This window comes from Trichomycterus rosablanca, chromosome 11 (assembly GCF_030014385.1).
Source record: "Trichomycterus rosablanca isolate fTriRos1 chromosome 11, fTriRos1.hap1, whole genome shotgun sequence".
In the NCBI taxonomy this organism is placed as follows: Eukaryota; Metazoa; Chordata; class Actinopteri; order Siluriformes; family Trichomycteridae; genus Trichomycterus; species Trichomycterus rosablanca.
The window spans coordinates 1,226,111-1,247,135 of record NC_085998.1 but is presented as its reverse complement, the minus strand read 5'-3'; the positions used below and the strand labels follow the sequence as shown (position 1 = coordinate 1,247,135).

At 41.2% G+C, this 21,025-nt stretch overlaps 2 protein-coding genes across 3 annotated transcripts in view; both read left to right on the top strand.

Moving 5' to 3' along the window:
* The window catches only part of LOC134323468 (serine/arginine repetitive matrix protein 2-like), a 37,822-nt gene extending 34,810 nt beyond the window's left edge, over positions 1-3,012 (top strand). The window contains exons 6-7 of the mRNA XM_063004993.1: positions 2,084-2,194; positions 2,895-3,012. Coding sequence (XP_062861063.1) covers positions 2,084-2,194; positions 2,895-3,012 — 229 coding nt within the window. The remainder of the gene's footprint in view (positions 1-2,083; positions 2,195-2,894) is intronic.
* Positions 3,013-4,241: 1,229 nt separating this feature from the next.
* LOC134323197 (NACHT, LRR and PYD domains-containing protein 3-like) overlaps positions 4,242-21,025 on the top strand; it is a 36,274-nt gene continuing 19,490 nt past the window's right edge. The window contains exons 1-12 of one of the 2 annotated variants that reach the window (XM_063004645.1): positions 4,242-4,348; positions 4,631-4,741; positions 4,967-5,077; positions 5,360-5,470; positions 7,120-7,230; positions 8,004-8,114; positions 10,767-10,853; positions 11,371-11,446; positions 13,004-13,199; positions 16,661-18,431; positions 18,872-19,042; positions 19,174-19,350. In XM_063004645.1, the coding sequence (XP_062860715.1) occupies positions 4,284-4,348; positions 4,631-4,741; positions 4,967-5,077; positions 5,360-5,470; positions 7,120-7,230; positions 8,004-8,114; positions 10,767-10,853; positions 11,371-11,446; positions 13,004-13,199; positions 16,661-18,431; positions 18,872-19,042; positions 19,174-19,350 (3,098 nt within the window). In that variant the 5' untranslated portion in view covers positions 4,242-4,283. The remainder of the gene's footprint in view (positions 4,349-4,630; positions 4,742-4,966; positions 5,078-5,359; positions 5,471-7,119; positions 7,231-8,003; positions 8,115-10,766; positions 10,854-11,370; positions 11,447-13,003; positions 13,200-16,660; positions 18,432-18,871; positions 19,043-19,173; positions 19,351-21,025) is intronic. The other variant, XM_063004646.1, reaches the window with a different exon arrangement.

Genomic DNA, 21,025 nt, shown 5'->3' with positions numbered 1-21,025 from the left:
TCCTACCCCTTCATGCAGCTGTGCTCACTAATCTAGCTCAAGGTCAGCTAATACAAGGGCCTGTTCATCGTTATACCTTCCACAACAAACTTGCTTGTTAAGCAGGGAGTATGAGCCTGATACGGCTTTTCCACCAAGGCCAGCATGTCCTGAACTTAACCTAAAGTAACAAACAATTACACTCGTGATTATTAGCCATGCTATTCTATCAAGAAAATATGTTCATTAGTAAAATATAACATTTTCCACCACAGATGTCATCCACAATCGATGTTTTAAGTCTAATTTAAAAACACACTTATACTCTCAGGCTTTTCATTGCTCTTAATACGTTTTAAAGAATCTCTTCTTATGTCCAGGGTCCATCTCAAACTTTGTCCTATTGTTTCTGTATTTTTATTCATTATCTTAAATGTAAATGTCCTTTGTTATTCTTTACTGTTACTTTTATGGTTTTAATGCCTTTTTTTATATTGTACAGCATTTTGGTTGGCTCTTGTAGCATGTTCTACCATTCACACCATGTTCTACCATCCACACCATGTTCTACCATCCTCACCATGTTCTACCATCCACACCATGTTCTACCATCCTCACCATGTTCTACCATCCACACCATGTTCTACCATCCTCACCATGTTCTACCAACCACACCATGTTCTACCAACCTCACCATGTTCTACCATCCACACCATGTTCTACCATCCACACCATGTTCTACCATCCTCACCATGTTCTACCATCCACACCATGTTCTACCATCCTCACCATGTTCTACCAACCACACCATGTTCTACCAATCTCACCATGTTCTACCATCCTCACCATGTTCTACCATCCACACCATGTTCTACCATCCTCACCATGTTCTACCATCCACACCATGTTCTACCATCCTCACCATGTTCTACCATCTACACCATGTTCTACCATCCACACCATGTTCTACCATCCTCACCATGTTCTACCATCCACACCATGTTCTACTATCCACACCATGTTCTACCATCCACACCATGTTCTACCATCCACACCATGTTCTAGCATCCACACCATGTTCTACTATCCACACCATGTTCTACCATCCACACCATGTTCTAGCATCCCCACCATGTTCTACCATCCTCACCATGTTCTACCATCCACACCATGTTCTAGCATCCACACCATGTTCTACCAACCACACCATGCTCTACCAACCACACCACGTTCTACCATCCTCACCATGTTCTACCATCTACACCATGTTCTACCATCTACACCATGTTCTACCATCCTCACCATGTTCTACTATCCACACCATGTTCTACCATCCACACCATGTTCTACTATCCACACCATGTTCTACCATCTACACCATGTTCTACCATCCACACCATGTTCTACCATCCACACCATGTTCTACCATCCTCACCATGTTCTACCATCTACACCATGTTCTAGCATCCACACCATGTTCTACTATCCACACCATGTTCTACCATCCACACCATGTTCTACTATCCACACCATGTTCTACCATCTACACCATGTTCTACCATCCACACCATGTTCTACCATCCACACCATGTTCTACCATCCTCACCATGTTCTACCATCTACACCATGTTCTACCATCCACACCATGTTCTACCATCCTCACCATGTTCTACCATCCACACCATGTTCTACTATCCACACCATGTTCTACCATCCACACCATGTTCTAGCATCCACACCATGTTCTACCATCCACACCATGTTCTACCATCCACACCATGTTCTACCATCCTCACCATGTTCTACCATCCACACCATGTTCTAGCATCCACACCATGTTCTACTATCCACACCATGTTCTACCATCCACACCATGTTCTAGCATCCCCACCATGTTCTACCATCCTCACCATGTTCTACCATCCACACCATGTTCTAGCATCCACACCATGTTCTACCAACCACACCATGCTCTACCAACCACACCACGTTCTACCATCCACACCATGTTCTACCATCCACACCATGTTCTACCATCCTCACCATGTTCTACCAACCACACCATGTTCTACCAACTAACATATTTTCTCTTTGTGGTATTTAGTAAAAGTGAAGGAAGATCAACCTCTCCAGCACCCAGTGGTTTATCTATGAAGAGTGATCAGTCAATGAGCCTTCCTCACAACTTTAAAGCTGGAACAGCATCACAGAGAAGGTACTGATTTATCTTCTCATGATGTTCACCAAGTTCAGAAACCAGAACAGAATTTATTAGCAGTGATGCAACTTTAGTTTTATACTGAATTTATGCACCAACCTCACCATGTTCTACCATCCACACCATGTTCTACCATCCACACCATGTTCTACCATCCACACCATGTTCTACCATCCACACCATGTTCTACCATCCTCACCATGTTCTACCATCTACACCATGTTCTACCATCCACACCATGTTCTACCATCCTCACCATGTTCTACCATCCACACCATGTTCTACTATCCACACCATGTTCTACCATCCACACCATGTTCTAGCATCCACACCATGTTCTACCATCCACACCATGTTCTACCATCCACACCATGTTCTACCATCCTCACCATGTTCTACCATCCACACCATGTTCTAGCATCCACACCATGTTCTACTATCCACACCATGTTCTACCATCCACACCATGTTCTAGCATCCCCACCATGTTCTACCATCCTCACCATGTTCTACCATCCACACCATGTTCTAGCATCCACACCATGTTCTACCAACCACACCATGTTCTACCAACCACACCACGTTCTACCATCCACACCATGTTCTACCATCCACACCATGTTCTACCATCCTCACCATGTTCTACCAACCACACCATGTTCTACCAACTAACATATTTTCTCTTTGTGGTATTTAGTAAAAGTGAAGGAAGATCAACCTCTCCAGCACCCAGTGGTTTATCTATGAAGAGTGATCAGTCAATGAGCCTTCCTCACAACTTTAAAGCTGGAACAGCATCACAGAGAAGGTACTGATTTATCTTCTCATGATGTTCACCAAGTTCAGAAACCAGAACAGAATTTATTAGCAGTGATGCAACTTTAGTTTTATACTGAATTTATGCACCAACCTCACCATGTTCTACCATCCACACCATGTTCTACCATCCACACCATGTTCTACCATCCACACCATGTTCTACCATCCTCACCATGTTCTACCATCCACACCATGTTCTACCATCCTCACCATGTTCTACCAACCACACCATGTTCTACCATCTACACCATGTTCTACCATCCACACCATGTTCTACCATCCTCACCATGTTCTACCATCCACACCATGTTCTACCATCCACACCATGTTCTACCATCCTCACCATGTTCTACCATCCACACCATGTTCTACCATCCACACCATGTTCTACCAACCACACCATGTTCTACCATCCTCACCATGTTCTACCATCAACACCATGTTCTACCATCCACACCATGTTCTACCAACCACACCATGCTCTACCAACCACACCACGTTCTACCATCCACACCACGTTCTACCAACCTCACCATGTTCTACCATCCACACCATGTTCTAGCATCCACACCATGTTCTACCAACCACACCATGCTCTACCAACCACACCACGTTCTACCATCCACACCATGTTCTACCATCCACACCATGTTCTACCATCCTCACCATGTTCTACCATCCTCACCATGTTCTACCATCTACACCATGTTCTACCATCCTCACCATGTTCTACCATCCACACCATGTTCTACTATCCACACCATGTTCTACTATCCACACCATGTTCTACCATCCACACCATGTTCTAGCATCCACACCATGTTCTACCATCCACACCATGTTCTACCATCCACACCATGTTCTACCATCCTCACCATGTTCTACCATCCACACCATGTTCTAGCATCCACACCATGTTCTACCATCCACACCATGTTCTAGCATCCACACCATGTTCTACTATCCACACCATGTTCTACCATCCACACCATGTTCTAGCATCCACACCATGTTCTACCATCCTCACCATGTTCTACCATCCACACCATGTTCTAGCATCCACACCATGTTCTACCAACCACACCATGCTCTACCAACCACACCACGTTCTACCATCCACACCATGTTCTACCATCCACACCATGTTCTACCATCCTCACCATGTTCTACCAACCACACCATGTTCTACCAACTAACATATTTTCTCTTTGTGGTATTTAGTAAAAGTGAAGGAAGATCAACCTCTCCAGCACCCAGTGGTTTATCTATGAAGAGTGATCAGTCAATGAGCCTTCCTCACAACTTTAAAGCTGGAACAGCATCACAGAAAAGGTACTGATTTATCTTCTCATGATGTTCACCAAGTTCAGAAACCAGAACAGAATTTATTAGCAGTGATGCAACTTTAGTTTTATACTGAATTTATGCACCAACCTCACCATGTTCTACCATCCACACCATGTTCTACCATCCACACCATGTTCTACCATCCACACCATGTTCTACCATCCTCACCATGTTCTACCATCCACACCATGTTCTACCATCCTCACCATGTTCTACCAACCACACCATGTTCTACCAACTAACATATTTTCTCTTTGTGGTATTTAGTAAAAGTGAAGGAAGATCAAACTCTCCAGCACCCAGTGGTTTATCTATGAAGAGTGACCAGTCAATGTCCGAACCTCATACCCTTAAAGATGGAAGAACATCACAGAGAAGGTACTGATTTATCTTCTCATGATCTTCACCAAGTTCAGAAACCAGAACTGAATTCATTAGCAGTGACGCAACTTTAGTTTTATATTGAATTTATACACCAACCTCACCATGTTCTACCATCCACACCATGTTCTACCATCCTCAACATGTTCTACCATCCTCACCATGTTCTACCATCCTCACCATGTTCTACCAACTAACATATTTTCTCTTTGTGGTATTTAGTAAAAGTGAAGGAAGATCAACCTCTCCAGCACCCAGTGGTTTATCTATGAAGAGTGATCAGTCAATGAGCCTTCCTCACAACTTTAAAGCTGGAACAGCATCACAGAGAAGGTACTGATTTATCTTCTCATGATGTTCACCAAGTTCAGAAACCAGAACAGAATTTATTAGCAGTGATGCAACTTTAGTTTTATACTGAATTTATGCACCAACCTCACCATGTTCTACCATCCACACCATGTTCTACCATCCACACCATGTTCTACCATCCACACCATGTTCTACCATCCTCACCATGTTCTACCATCCACACCATGTTCTACCATCCTCACCATGTTCTACCAACCACACCATGTTCTACCAACTAACATATTTTCTCTTTGTGGTATTTAGTAAAAGTGAAGGAAGATCAAACTCTCCAGCACCCAGTGGTTTATCTATGAAGAGTGACCAGTCAATGTCCGAACCTCCCACCCTTAAAGCTGGAAGAACATCACAGAGAAGGTACTGATTTATCTTCTCATGATGTTCACCAAGTTCAGAAACCAGAACAGAATTTATTAGCAGTGATGCAACTTTAGTTTTATACTGAATTTATGCACCAACCTCACCATGTTCTACCATCCACACCATGTTCTACCATCCTCACCATGTTCTACCATCCTCACCATGTTCTACCATCCACACCATGTTCTACCATCCTCACCATGTTCTACCATCCACACCATGTTCTACCATCCTCACCATGTTCTACCATCCACACCATGTTCTACCATCCTCACCATGTTCTACCATCCACACCATGTTCTACCATCCTCACCATGTTCTACCATCCTCACCATGTTCTAGCATCCTCACCATGCTCTACCATTCTCACCATGTTATACCATCCACACCATGTTCTACCATCCACACCATGTTCTACCATCCTCAACATGTTCTACCATCCTCACCATGTTCTACCATCCTCACCATGTTCTACCATCCACACCATGTTCTACCATCCTCACCATGTTCTACCATCCACACCATGTTCTACCATCCTCACCATGTTCTACCATCCACACCATGTTCTACCATCCACACCATGTTCTACCATCCACACCATGTTCTACCATCCTCACCATGTTCTACCATCCACACCATGTTCTACCATCCTCACCATGTTCTACCATCCACACCATGTTCTACCATCCTCACCATGTTCTACCATCCTCACCATGTTCTAGCATCCTCACCATGCTCTACCATTCTCACCATGTTATACCATCCACACCATGTTCTACCATCCTCACCATGTTCTACCATCCACACCATGTTCTACCATCCTCACCATGTTCTACCATCCACACCATGTTCTACCATCCTCACCATGTTCTACCATCCACACCATGTTCTACTATCCTCACCATGTTCTACCATCCTCACCATGTTCTACCATCCACACCATGTTCTACCATCCTCACCATGTTCTACTATCCACACCATGTTCTACCATCCTCACCATGTTCTACCATCCTCACCATGTTCTACCATCCACACCATGTTCTTCCATCCACACCATGTTCTACCATCCACACCACTTTCTACCATCCTCACCACGTTCTACCATCCACACCATGTTCTACCATCCTCACCATGTTCTACCATCCTCACCATGTTCTACTATCCACACCATGTTCTACCATCCTCACCATGTTCTACCATCCACACCATGTTCTACCATCCTCACCATGTTCTACCATCCTCACCATGTTCTACCATCCACACCATGTTCTTCCATCCACACCATGTTCTACCATCCACACCACTTTCTACCATCCTCACCACGTTCTACCATCCTCACCATGTTCTACCATCCTCACCATGTTCTACCATCCTCACCATGTTCTACATCCATACCATGTTCTACCATCCTCACCACGTTCTACCATCCTCACCATGTTCTACCATCCTCACCATGTTCTACCGACCACACCATGTTCTACCATCCTCACCATGTTCTACCATCCTCACCATGTTCTACCATCCACACCATGTTCTACTAACCTCACCATGTTCTACCATTCACACCACGTTCTACCATCCACACCATGTTCTACCATCCTCACCATGTTTTACCAACTAACATATTTTCTTTTTGTGGTATTTAGTAAAAGTGAAGGAAGATCAACCTCTCCAGCTCCCAGTGGTTTATCCATGAAGAGTGACCACTCAATGAACACACCTAAATACTTCAAAGCTGGAACAGCATCACAGAGAAGGTACTGATTTATCTTCTCATGATCTTCACCAAGTGCATCTTCAGAAACCAGAACAGAATTTATTAGCAGTGATGCAACTTTAGTTTTATACTGAATATATACACCAACCTCACCATGTTCTACCATCCACACCATGTTCTACCATCCTCACCATGTTCTACCATCCTCACCATGTTCTACCATGTTCTACCATCCTCACCATGTTCTACCATCCACACCATGTTCTACCATCCTCACCATGTTCTACCAACCTCACCATGTTCTACCATCCACACCATGTTCTACCATCCACACCATGTTCCACCATCCACACCATGTTCTACCATCCTCACCATGTTCTACCGACCACACCATGTTCTACCATCCTCACCATGTTCTACCATCCACACCATGTCCTGCCATCCTCACCACGTTCTACCATCCTCACCATGTTCTACCATCCTCACCATGTTCTACCATCCACACCATGTTCTACCATCCTCACCATGTTCTACCATCCTCACCATGTTCTACCATCCATACCATGTTCTACCATCCTCACCACGTTCTACCATCCTCACCACGTTCGACCATCCTCACCATGTTCTACCGACCACACCATGTTCTACCATCCTCACCATGTTCTACCATCCTCACCATGTTCTACCATCCACACCATGTTCTACTAACCTCACCATGTTCTACCGTTCACACCACGTTCTACCATCCACACCATGTTCTACCATCCTCACCATGTTTTACCAACTAACATATTTTCTTTTTGTGGTATTTAGTAAAAGTGAAGGAAGATCAACCTCTCCAGCTCCCAGTGGTTTATCCATGAAGAGTGACCACTCAATGAACACACCTAAAAACTTCAAAGATGGAACAGCATCACAGAGAAGGTACTGATTTATCTTCTCATGATCTTCACCAAGTGCATCTTCAGAAACCAGAACAGAATTTATTAGCAGTGATGCAACTTTAGTTTTATACTGAATTTATAGATTCTGATGTTACTCGCTAAGCTTTGTTAAACTTTGTTCAGTTCTTTAGTTTTTGGTGCTTTTACCAGTAATTTTAATTCTTGTTCTATAATACTTTTATGGTTGTTGTTTTTTTAAATGTTTTTATTTGCTGGTAAGTTTTGTTGGTACATTTTAAACCCTAAATTATAAATTGGAAAATAGTTTAGTTAGATTTGACTTATTAAATCTGGATGCTCAGATTTGAGGATTTTTTTATGTAAGATTTTTTGTTGAATTCTTGTATTTGTTCACATACAGTGGGGTCAAAAAGTATTTAGTCAGCCACTGATTGTGCAGGTTCTCCTACTTAGAAAGATGAGAGAGGTCTGTAATTTTCATCATAGCTACACTTCAACTATGAGAGACAAAATGAGAAAAAAAAATCCAGGAAATCACATTGTAGGATTTTTAAAGAATTTATTTGTAAATGATGGTGGAAAATAAGTATTTGGTCAATAACAAAAGTTCAACTCAATACTTTGTAACATAACCTTTGTTGGCAATGACAGAGGTGAAACGTTTCCTGTAAGTCTTCACCAGGTTTGCACACACTGTAGCTGCTATTTTGGCCCATTCCTCCATGCAGATCTCCTCTAGAGCAGTGATGTTTTGGGGCTGTCGCTGGGCAACACGGACTCCACAAATTTTCTATGGGGTTGAGGTCTGGAGACTGGCTAGGCCACTCCAGGACCTTGAAATGCTTTTTTACGGAGCCACTCCTTCGTTGTCCGAGCGGTGTGTTTGGGATCATTGTCATGCTGGAAGACCCAGCCATGTTCCATCTTCAATGATCTCACTGATGGAAGGAGGTTTTGGCTTAAAATCTCACGATACATGGCCCTGTTCATTCTTCCCTTACCACGGATCAGTCGTCCTGTCCCCTTTGCAGAAAAACAGCCCCAAAGCATGATGTTTCCACCCCCATGCTTCACAGTAGGTATGGTGTTCTTGGGTTCTTCTTCTTCCTCCAAACACGACAAATTGAGTTTTTACCAAAAAGTTCCATTTTGGTTTCATCTGACCACATGATATTTTCCCAATCCTCTTCTGGATCATCCACATGCTCTCTGGCAAACTTCAGACGGGCCTGGACATGTACTGGCTTAAGCAGGGGGACACGCCTGGCACTGCAGGATTTGAGTCCCTCTCGGCGTAGTGTGTTACTGATGGTAGACTTTGTTACTTTGGTCCCAGCTCTCTGCAGGTCATTCATCAGGTCCCTCCGTGTAGTTCTGGGATTTTTGCTCACCGTTCTCATGATCATTTTCACCCCACGGGATGAGATCTTGACCCCAAGGGAGATTATCAATGGTCTTGTATGTCTTCCATTTTCTTACAATTGCTCCCACAGTTGATTTATTCACACCAACCTGCTTGCCTATTGTAGATTCACTCTTCCCAGCCTGGTGCAGGTCTGCAATTTTCTTCCTGGTGTCCTTCGACAGCTCTTTGGTCTTGGCCATGGTTGAGTTTGGAGTCTGACTGTTTGAGGCTGTGGACAGGTGTCTTTTATACAGATAACGAGGTCAAACAGGTGCCATTAATACAGGTAACGAGTGGAGGACAGAAGAGCTTCTTAAAGAAGAAGTTACAGGTCTGTGAGAGCCAGAAATCTTGCTTGTTTGTTATTGACCAAATACTCTCATTTCTCATTTTGTCTCTCATAGTTGAAGTGTAGCTATGATGAAAATTACAGACCTCTCTCATCTTTCTAAGTAGGAGAACCTGCACAATCAGTGGCTGACTAAATACTTTTTGACCCCACTGTATTTTTACATTCATGACATTTAGAAAATGTTTTCTAAAGTAACTTTCAGTTGTCACCAAAATCCAATTAAAAAACTTAGAGTTGAGGGCCATGCTTAGGTACCCAACAGTGGCAATATGATGGTGGTGGGACTTTAACCAATAACCTTTTGAATACTGGCCCAGTAGCTTAACCACTCAGCCCTTGTTTATATTTTTCAGGAGTAGCAGTAATTGTGATGGGAACTGTAGGTGTTATATGGCCATTTTCTTTCAGTAAACAGAATGATGAGTTAAAACAGTGTTTTCTTATGTTCTTGTACATGTTCTCCTCATGTTCTTTTATATGTTCTCCTCATGTTCTTTTATGTGTTCTCCTCATGCTCTTTTTGTTTAATATGTTTTGGGGATTTAAAACAGTTCTGCAAAAATAAAGGTAATCAGAAGGAGAAAGTATGTTTCCATAGCATTGCAGTTAAGTGATCAACAAGGAAGCTTTTACTTTTACATTAGGATGTAAAATACTGTATTTTTAAAAAATAACTGATTAGTGAATGTTTTACAAAATGTGTTGTGTTTTATTCAAGTATAAGAATTATGTAGTAAATGTTCCCACTTTTAAAGTGCCCACAATATAGTTTAATAGTTAATTCTCTTAGTTTAGTGTTTTTATTAAATAATATTAAATTAATATTTTTATTTGCACCCTGATTAACAAAGACTAAACATATTTAGATTATTAATTAATTTACTAATTAGATTTTTGTCTGCTTTTGGTGGAAGCGAGGAAAGATCAATCTCACCTGCATCCAGTCAGCGGTCAGTACAACAGTCAATCAGTTCTAATGATGGAAGAACATCTCAGAGAAGGTAAAGATTCATCTTTTAATAATCATCATTGTCGTCATTATCATCATCAGGGGTATCTTTAGAAATCAGAACATAATTTATTAACAATTGATGTTTAAAAGGTTAAAAAGATTAAAGTCAGTATATTTAAAAAATAATGTATTAAATGGTAATAATAATAACAACAATATTAACAACAGCAGCAATAACAATAATAAATGTGAAATAGTAAGAATGCATATATTATAATAAGCCCCTCCCTCTAATAATGCATTAATAATTAGTACCTCTGTATTAGACCCTCATTATCAAATAAGGATTTTAACATTCAGACACAGTAACAAGTCTAATGAAGTCCAGATAATAACCATCAGAGGAAACAAGAATTGTGGACTTGGGTCCAAACTTAAATCTACAATTACAGAACAGTTCTAAAGAGTCACTGCACACTGAGTCCAAGACGAGTCCAGATTTAAACACTTTTCTTTACTGTTTAAGCTGCTAATTATAAAAATCTGTACTAAATTTATCTAAACAGCATGGATCATCTCGACCAAAAATCTGCTAACAAGCTACAGAAGAAGATCAAAGAGTTTCTCGTCAACATCTTTGATGTAAGTATTATCATTTATACATTATACATTTAAATTTATTATTCATTTACAACAGCTTCAGTAACACAGCAGTAATCCTCACCTAAACATTTCTTTCATTTGTTCTCATCTAACCTTTATTCGGTTTAATTACTTGTTAATTAATTACCTTTTCCATCATGATGGCAGGTTTACCTGGCTCAGATGCAGTAAAACAGGCCCAAACTATGACACTACTACCCCCATGTTTACACATGGCATTATTTTGCAGGAATGTAGTGTTTTTCCTTCTCCTGACATACTGCTTCTCATTTAACCTAAAAATTACTATTTTTGTCTCATCTGTCCACATTTTTCCAGTCGCCTTCTGTGTTAGAGTGGCTCTAAGCCATTAAAGGTTTTTTGGAACCACAAAAGCAAACACCACACAACAGACTCAAATATAAGTTTAAATGGGTTTAATAAAGTCAAAGAAATCAAAATACTCAGAGCAGGAGGAACTTAGAAGAAGCAGCCAGGGGACCAGACATGAGGCAAGGAAGAACCGGCTGGAGCACAGAAGACAAGAGAGGAGGAAGGTGGCAAGGAACAGGGGATCCAGGAGGATCTATTAATTGAGCTTTTTAGGTTAATCTGGGGCAGTTCCCTTTAGGGCCACCAGATTTCACCAAAGTTTCCCTGAGCAGAGCATAATGAATTCACATAAACAACTAGAACTCCTGACAGTACTCACCCCTAACGGGCGTCTCTAGGTGACCTGACTGGTTGTCAGGGTTGTTTCAGTAAAACTGCTGAGTTGAGCTGAGCTGAGTGCGGAACCCAGGAGTGTTTCTCAGGCCCGAAGCCCCCCCCCAGTCAACTAGGTATTGGAGGCCCCGGTGTCTGACATCAAGGAGGTGGCGGACTGTGTAGGCAGGGTGACCTTCGATGAGCTGGGCAGGTGGAGGGGGTTTGGAGGCCTCAAATGGGGATCAGGAGCAGGTAAGGGATTTATGGGCATATTCCACCCAGGCTAGGTAAGTGCTCCAGTGCGAGAGGTTCCTGGCAGTCATGCAGCACATAGCGGTCTTCAGTTCCTGATTCGCTATTTCAGCTTGCTCATTGGATTGGGGTGAAACCCAGATGAAAGCCTGACGGATGCACCAGGGTCAGACCTGGGAGATAAACTGGGGGCCCCAGTCTTAAACAATATCCAGGAGAATTCTGTGGATTTTAAATATCTGGTAGATCAGGAGTTGGGCAGTCTCAAGTGCCTTGGAGAACCAGTCCACCACCATCAGGATGACGGTCTGGTAAGGAGTGGAGAAAAACAGAGGCTTTTGATGGCTGGGTAATAAGGAGCAGATTGACACCAGGTGTACATCATTAGCAAAGGGGGAATTCTACTGCTTGAGCTATTTAGGTATTTAGCTTGTGGGCAGAAGTTTTTTAATTCATTTATAATCTCTGTGCCTGTGATGCCAGGTTCTGGGGATATTGTTGATTTGGTGATTTATTGCCATCACCTCAAATAATCATTATAAATGAATAATTTAATGATTTTATAAAAACTGTGAACTTTTGTTTGTTTGTTTTAAGGAGGTGGAGACGATGATCATCGGGTTTGTAAAGCACGAGCTGGAAATGTTCAAAAAATTTCTGAGAAAAGAAAACACCAACTATTACGGGACAAAGACGAAGGAGGAGGAGTTTAATCTGAGAGACGACGTTCTTAATATAACGCTGTTTTATCTGAAGAAGATGAAACATGAGGATGTCGCATCTGCTCTTCAGAGTAAGAATCTAACAGATATACAACAGATATACTGATATACTGATATACAACATATATACAACTGAAATACAATCCCCTCCACAAGTACTGGTACCTCTAGAAGTTATTAGAAACATAAAGTAAATGAAGCATTTTTCCTTTTATGTTTTCCTTTTTTTATTAGAGTGTAAACCATGACTTCCTGTTTCACTGTGGTATATATAAGGTGACATGAAGGTCATATTTATTTATTCCTCAAAATGGGGAAGATTAGAGAACACAAGATTCCTGAAAACCTGTGCTGACCCTCAGGACAGAAACACATCCCATCTACCCATGTACTCTCCCAAAAATGCCCAGATTGCTCCATGTTTTTTAATCCAACACTCAATGTGGAGGATGGTAAGGGAGTCAAAAAGCCTTCAAGGATCACTGTTGCGAAGTTAAAGAAAAAATAGCATGGGGGGGTATTATTATTTGGAAGACTTGTCAGGAAAAAAACATTTTTGGCTTGTACCCCCTACGTAGGTGCCTAGTGGTTGTTAAACACCACTGGGATTTTGACTGGAAAATTGTTCTATGTCAGTTTGTTATAAAAAGAAGGAAGACAACACTGCAAAGAACCTGATGCCCACTGTGAAGAATGGTGGAAGCAAGAGCGTAAGAGCATTGTACATCCTGTGACTGTGGATGGTCATTTGAAACAGAGAAGACACAAGCATCAGAGTTGAAGGAAATAGTGACGCCTAGTTTGTGCATTAAATCGTGTCCTAGCAAGTTAAAAGGTGAATTTGGAATAACCACGAAACGGTGTGTAAAAGAAATAGTAGGTTGCAATACTGTATCAACAGGCAAATGATGTGTAAGCGGTTGAGATTCCCTCAATTCCCACAGACTGCATTGTGATATTAGAGACTGGTCTGACGACCAATGAGAGAGGAGCAAGTGGCACCAGTGTCCACAAGAAAATCATAAACCTCATCTCCCACCTGTAAAGACAATAAAGGCAAGGTAGAGAATGTGTCAGATGGTAGTTGTCAGTAGTTGTCAATCAATTTGCACTGTAGAATCTCTGGTTTGTGAGAAGCCCTATTGTGCATCAGAAACAGGAGGAGGCGCAGTGGGTGTAGCTTGATACACCATCTTTGGAAGTGGTGTTCACTGGGCGGGGCCAGGAGTCCACTGTGGGTTGGTTGGAGGTGAAGACTGCTGTTTCTGAGAGTCAGAGCCTTTTGGCTTTTCATTCTTGTTCTTACCATTAGGCTTGCCTTTACCCTTATTCTGATTCAAGCCTGAACCTTGTTCCCATTGTTTTTTATAAGTCACGCTCACAGTAACCACGTTTTCCACAAAAATTACAATTACCCTTTCTACCATTCCTTTTGACAGTACAGGGTGGGACGGTGGCTAAGTGTGTAGCACTGTCACCTTACAGCAAGAAGGTCCTGGGTTTGATTCCCAGTTGGGGAGGTCTGGGTCCTTTCTGTGTGGAGTTTGCATGTTCTCCCCGTATCTGCGTGGTTTCCTCCCACAGTCCAAAGACGTGCAAGTGAGGTAAATTGGAGATACAAAATTGTCCATGACTGTGTTCCATATAACCTTGTGAACTGGTGAACCTTCCTGTCAAGAATGTAACCAAAAATGTAAAACATGACCTTAAAATCCTAATAAACAAACAAACTTTTGACAGTACCCTCCAGACTATGCACAAGAAATAGATACATTGGAGACATTAGAGTGCTCAGCTGGAAGATCTCCGGCACTTTCTAATGAACACGTTTTTGAAAATCTTCCAGTCTCATGTCAAATATGCCTGGTTGTAAATGCATAACTTGAGCATTCTGTGTGTCATATGCATGACTTAGTGTAGGAATTTCAGTCACTAGCTCAGTTTCAGTTACCGCCTTTATCCAAAGCAACTTACATTACAGTTACTACAGTCTGAGCAACTGAGGGTTAAGGGCCTTGCTCAAGGGCCCAACAGCAGCAACCTAGCAGTGGTGGGGCTTGAACCAGCAACCTTTGGATTACTAGTCCTTAACCACTAGGCTACGGCTTGACCTTTATTTATTCCAGATTGTTTTCATATTCATCCAAAATTCAAGACCATTTTCATGAAATCATAATCCCAATTAGGATCTCCATATTTGTCTACAATACACAAAGTAGCAGTGCGCAAATATTCAGGTTCAAACAAGCCCCGTTTAGGAAAAGGTCTGAATCCTAGACTTTAATTAAAACCATGTAAATTATGTATCACATTCCTGTGTAAGTACTTTGTCCAAATCTATCAAGCCATTGTTTAGGTGTTTCAAGCAATTTAGGACAATCAGATTTTTTTTTTTTTTTTTTTTTTTTTTTTTTTTTTTTTTTAAATTTTGGGTCCTCATTACTTACAAGTAAATAAGACAGTGTTCGTAACCAACAAATATAATTCAAGGAATTACTTCTCTCCCAATAATGACAACATTACAGAATGATAAAATCTGTAAAATAGAAGTAAAAAGGACAGGAAGAGTATCCGAGTAAAAACACAAAATAAACAAGGATCCTAGTAATCAGATAGAGTAATCAGATAAGTAGCTTTGGAACCTCCAATCTCTACGTATTCTGAACAGTACTCTCAGTGTTGTACAATTTCAACACAATATTTCCTCAAAACAGAGAAACAGATTCATAATTCAACAGATCAATAGATCACTTACCTGGACTAGATTGCACACATTTTCCACCATTTGTCAGGTATTAACATTTGTTAGGTAGTTTCTCAGTCACTCGAAGTCCTGTCCCTTAAACTAGACTAGAACTTAACCAGGAGAAGAATCATTTGTTGAATCTCGTGCATGAGGAAAGCACCCAGACCAGTCACCAAATCAAAGTATGAATGCCTTAGTTTATTAAAAGAAAACTGAGTTTTTATGAAGACCAGAAAAGTGTGTGTAGGTATATGTGAGAGAGAATGTGTGTGTGTAAATATGTGTGTGTGTGTGTGTGTGTGTGTGTGTGAGAGAGTGCTGAACTACATGAGAAAAATTAAGAGAGGACGGTTTTGATCAACAAGAACAAAACTAGCTAAAACAACCTTCAGAACTGCATTCTCAGCTCATCAGCTCGTAAGCAGAGAGACAAGCAGAAATACTAGTCATACCATAAGTATAAAAACAAAAAAATCCTAGTCATACCATAAGTATATCGACGTAAGTGTGACTAAGATCTGACAATCTGTGATGTTGTGGGCCTGTTTTGGGCCTGCATTGAAAATGATTTAGCTATCAGCAGTGTTTTTATATGAGGATGTCAATGAAAACATAATTTTGCTGGCATGGTCCACCTTTCTTTTAAAGGACAGGAAAACCTGATCAATGTGATGCAACACATCTGTTCTAGTAGGTGTGGTATATTCCAGATGGTCAGATGTATTGTTATTATTATTATTAGAGTATAATTAACGCATATTTTCTTTTTTATTATTGTTTGTTTAGATGAACTGACTGGATTTTACCAGGGTAAACTGAAACTAAGACTGAAAAAGAAGTATCAGCATGTGTGGGAAGGAATTTCTAAGAAAGGGGAGTCCACCGTTTTAAATCAGATCTACACGGATCTCTACATCACTGAAGGTGGAGCTGGAACTATAAACCAGGAGCACGAGATGAGACAAATAGAAAAGCAGAAAACCAGAATAACAAAGGAAGCAACTGTAATGCAGCAGGAGCAACAAATCGAATGTCAGAACATGTTTGAACCACTGCCTGGACAAGACAAGAACATCAGAACGGTGCTGACACAGGGCGTGGCCGGCATTGGAAAATCCATCTGTGTGCAGAAGTTTGTTCTTGACTGGACTACAGTTGAAAAATATCAGGACATCAGTTTCATTTTTCCTCTGCCTTTCAGAGAACTAAACTTGAAGAGCGAAAACCACCGCAGTCTGATGGACATCATCTCTGAGTTTTTCCCTGAAACTAAAGGACTGAGGTTCACAGACAGGTATAAAGTCATGTTCATCCTTGATGGACTTGATGAATGTCGACTCCCTTTAGCATTTCAGGAAAATAAGACACTGACAGACGCATCGATGCCAGCCACACTGGACGTTATTCTAACCAGCCTCATCAAAGGAGACCTGCTTCCCTCAGCTCTGATCTGGATAACCACTCGACCTGCTGCAGCTGCTAGGATCCCTGCTGAATGTGTGGACCGGGTGGCGGAGGTCCGGGGCTTCAATGATCAACAGAAGGAGGAGTACTTCAGAAAAAGAATCAGTGATGAGAGCCTCGCCAACAATATCATCAAACACATTAAAACATCTCGGAGTCTCTACATCATGTGTCACATTCCTGTTTTCTGCTGGATTTCAGCCACAGTTCTTGAGAAGATTTTAAAGGAAACAGAAGATGAAGAGACACCAAAGACCCTGACTGAGATGTACACCTGCTTTCTGATCTTCCAGACCATACAAGAAAACCTGAAGTATACAAGGAAAAATGCTTCAGATATTCCATGGAATAAAGAGGCCATACTGGGACTGGGAAAGCTGGCCTTCCAACACTTGGAAAAAAACAACCTGATTTTTTATGCAGAAGATCTAGAAGAGTGTGGAATTGATGTCAGTAAAATCTCTGCATACTCGGGCCTGTGCACTCAGGAAACAAGCAGGTTTGCTGGTACAGTTTTTAGCTTTGTGCATCTGAGCATTCAGGAGTTTATCGCCTCTTTATATGCATACATGCGTCTCAGAAATGAAAATGTGAATGTTTTTGACCAAGAGTCAGGGAATACTGAGGAGAAAACTATGGAACTGCTCAGGACAGCAGTGGACAAAGCTTTGGAGAGCAACAATGGACACCTTGATCTTTTCCTTCGGTTCCTTCTGGGTCTCACAGTTGACTATAATCAGAAACTCATACAAGGTCTGTTGAAGTCCAGTGGAAGAAGCTCTGACTGCCAGAAAGAAATTGCTCAGTACATCAAGATGAAGTTTAATGAAAACCCATCTCCAGAGAGATCCATCAACCTGTTCTACTGTCTGAATGAGTTAAACGATGATACTTTAGTAAAAGAGATCCAAAACCACTTAAGCTCAGGTCATTTGTCTGAAGTTGAACTTTCACCTGCACAGTGGTCTGCTCTGGTCTTTGTGTTGCTGACATCAGAGGAAGATCTGGATGTTTTTAACCTACAGAAGTTTATAAGATCAGATGAATGCTTTATGAGGCTGCTGCCAGTCATCAAGGAGTCAAAAAGAGCTCTGTAAGTTAAACATTTACTTAGTGTTGAGTGGTTGTTTTACCTCATTAAGCTTACCTATAGGTTTAGTAATGGCTGATAGCTGAAAACATGAACCATTAAGCATGTATCAGAACAGTTCTATCTTGGACTTGGTTTCTAAGTGGATCAACAGAATTGAGAAAACGTGAAGCTTATTGGCTTAAAAACAGCTTTTTTGTCAAACAATTAGGTAAAAACATTTTTAAAACTAGCACTACAATAATCTTATTATTAAAAACTATATATTTTTACTAGTCACTGTGGTCACTGGAAACCTTAAACAACTTAAAAAAATATATTATTAAGTAATAATTAGAGCTATGTTAACTTTTTGTTTTGTGTGTTTTAAGTTTTGTGTATTGAGTTTTTAATTTTTTATTCTGTTGGCTGGTATTTAAACATTTGTTCTGTTGTATTTTCAGACTCAGTAGCTGTAACCTGACAGACAGAAGCTGCTCAGCTTTACTCACAATTCTTAATTCTGAATCCAACCTGACCGAGGTGGATCTGAGCAACAACGACCTGCAGGATTCAGGAGTAGAGCTGATATCTGCTGGACTGAAGAATCAGAACTGTAAACTGGAGATACTGAGGTTTCAGATCTCAAATTATTAATGCCTTTAAATAAAAAAAACTGTCTGTTTTTATTTATATTTTTACTGTTCCAGTGAGCTGGTTTTATTTATCATAAATAATGAAAATAATTATTTTAAAATGTTTCCAGATTATCAGATTGTGGTGTAAGAGAGGAAGGTTATGCTGCTCTGGCTGAAGCTCTGAGATCAAACCCATCATCAGAGCTGATGGAGCTGGATCTCAGAGGGAACCATCCTGGAGATTCAGGAGTAAAACTGCTGTATGAGATACTAGAAGATCCAGACTGTAAACTAAAGAAACTGAGGTGAGAGAAAATAAATGTCTGTTTATTTCTACTCCTTTATCTGGAGCACTCACTGATGTTGTATGTGTAAGAAAAAGTTTGTGAACCCTGTAGAATTAATTGATTAATTTAAACAAACCGACTCCACCTGAACTGATAATAATTATTAGCACCTCAGTGTTGTACTGAGGAGAAACATCATTTATAGATTTTCAGAATGTACACAAATCAGGTTCTGATGGTGATTTACTGGTGTTTACTGGCTCATTGTCATGTTGCACCATAAATCTTCAGGTAACAGAACGCTACACCAACAGTCTGCTTTAAAATATTCACATTTTTTAAATTTTAAATGTATTTTTATCCAAATGATTACGAGCTGTTTATGATGCTGCCTTCATCATGGGATGAGGTTTTGGAGTTGGAGAACAGTGTTAATTATTTCTGCTGAAGAGTTTTCATTTATCCACAGAGCAGTGTTCCAGAAGCTTCATGAGACAGCGGTGGTGTTTTTGTTAAGTGATGTACAATTGTGACTACATAAAGCAACAATTGGCAGTTAAGTGTGTGTTCGACGAGCCGCTCAGGTGGCGCAGCAGTAAGGCTAAGGCTGAGCGGCCACATGAACAACAATTGGCTTGTTGTTCAGATATGGGCGTGACTAAACTGGATGAGGTCTCTCTCTCATGACTGGTGCAATTACGACCTCTGCTGCCTGATTGATGGCACCTGCACAGAGACGGAAAAATAGTGCTCTCAGGGTGTGTCTCTCCATACACAGCGCTGAGCTGCACTGCAGTCGTCAAAGTGTAGGTAATAAGATGCATACGGCTGCTGCATTTTTTTCTCAATCAGATCGGGGATCGGCATTGGTGGACGCACTAAAAAAGGGAGAGAAAGGGGAGAAAATGCATAAAGAATATATATATATATATATATATATATATACAGTGTATCACAAAAGTGAGTACACCCCTCACATTTCTGCAAATATTTCATTATATCTTTTCATGGGACAACACTATAGACATGAAACTTGGATATAACTTAGAGTAGTCAGTGTACAACTTGTATAGCAGTGTAGATTTACTGTCTTCTGAAAATAACTCAACACACAGCCATTAATGTCTAAATGGCTGGCAACATAAGTGAGTACACCCCACAGTGAACATGTCCAAATTGTGCCCAAAGTGTCAATATTTTGTGTGACCACCATTATTATTCAGCACTGCCTTAACCCTCCTGGGCATGGAATTCACCAGAGCTGCACAGGTTGCTACTGGAATCCTCTTCCACTCCTCCATGATGACATCACAGAGCTGGTGGATGTTAGACACCTTGAACTCCTCCACCTTCCACTTGAGGATGCGCCACAGGTGCTCAATTGGGTTTAGTCCATCACCTTTACCTTCAGCTTCCTCAGCAAGGCAGTTGTCATCTTGGAGGTTGTGTTTGGGGTCGTTATCCTGTTGGAAAACTGCCATGAGGCCCAGTTTTCGAAGGGAGGGGATCATGCTCTGTTTCAGAATGTCACAGTACATGTTGGAATTCATGTTTCCCTCAATGAACTGCAGCTCCCCAGTGCCAGCAACACTCATGCAGCCCAAGACCATGATGCTACCACCACCATGCTTGACTGTAGGCAAGATACAGTTGTCTTGGTACTTCTCACCAGGGCGCCGCCACACATGCTGGA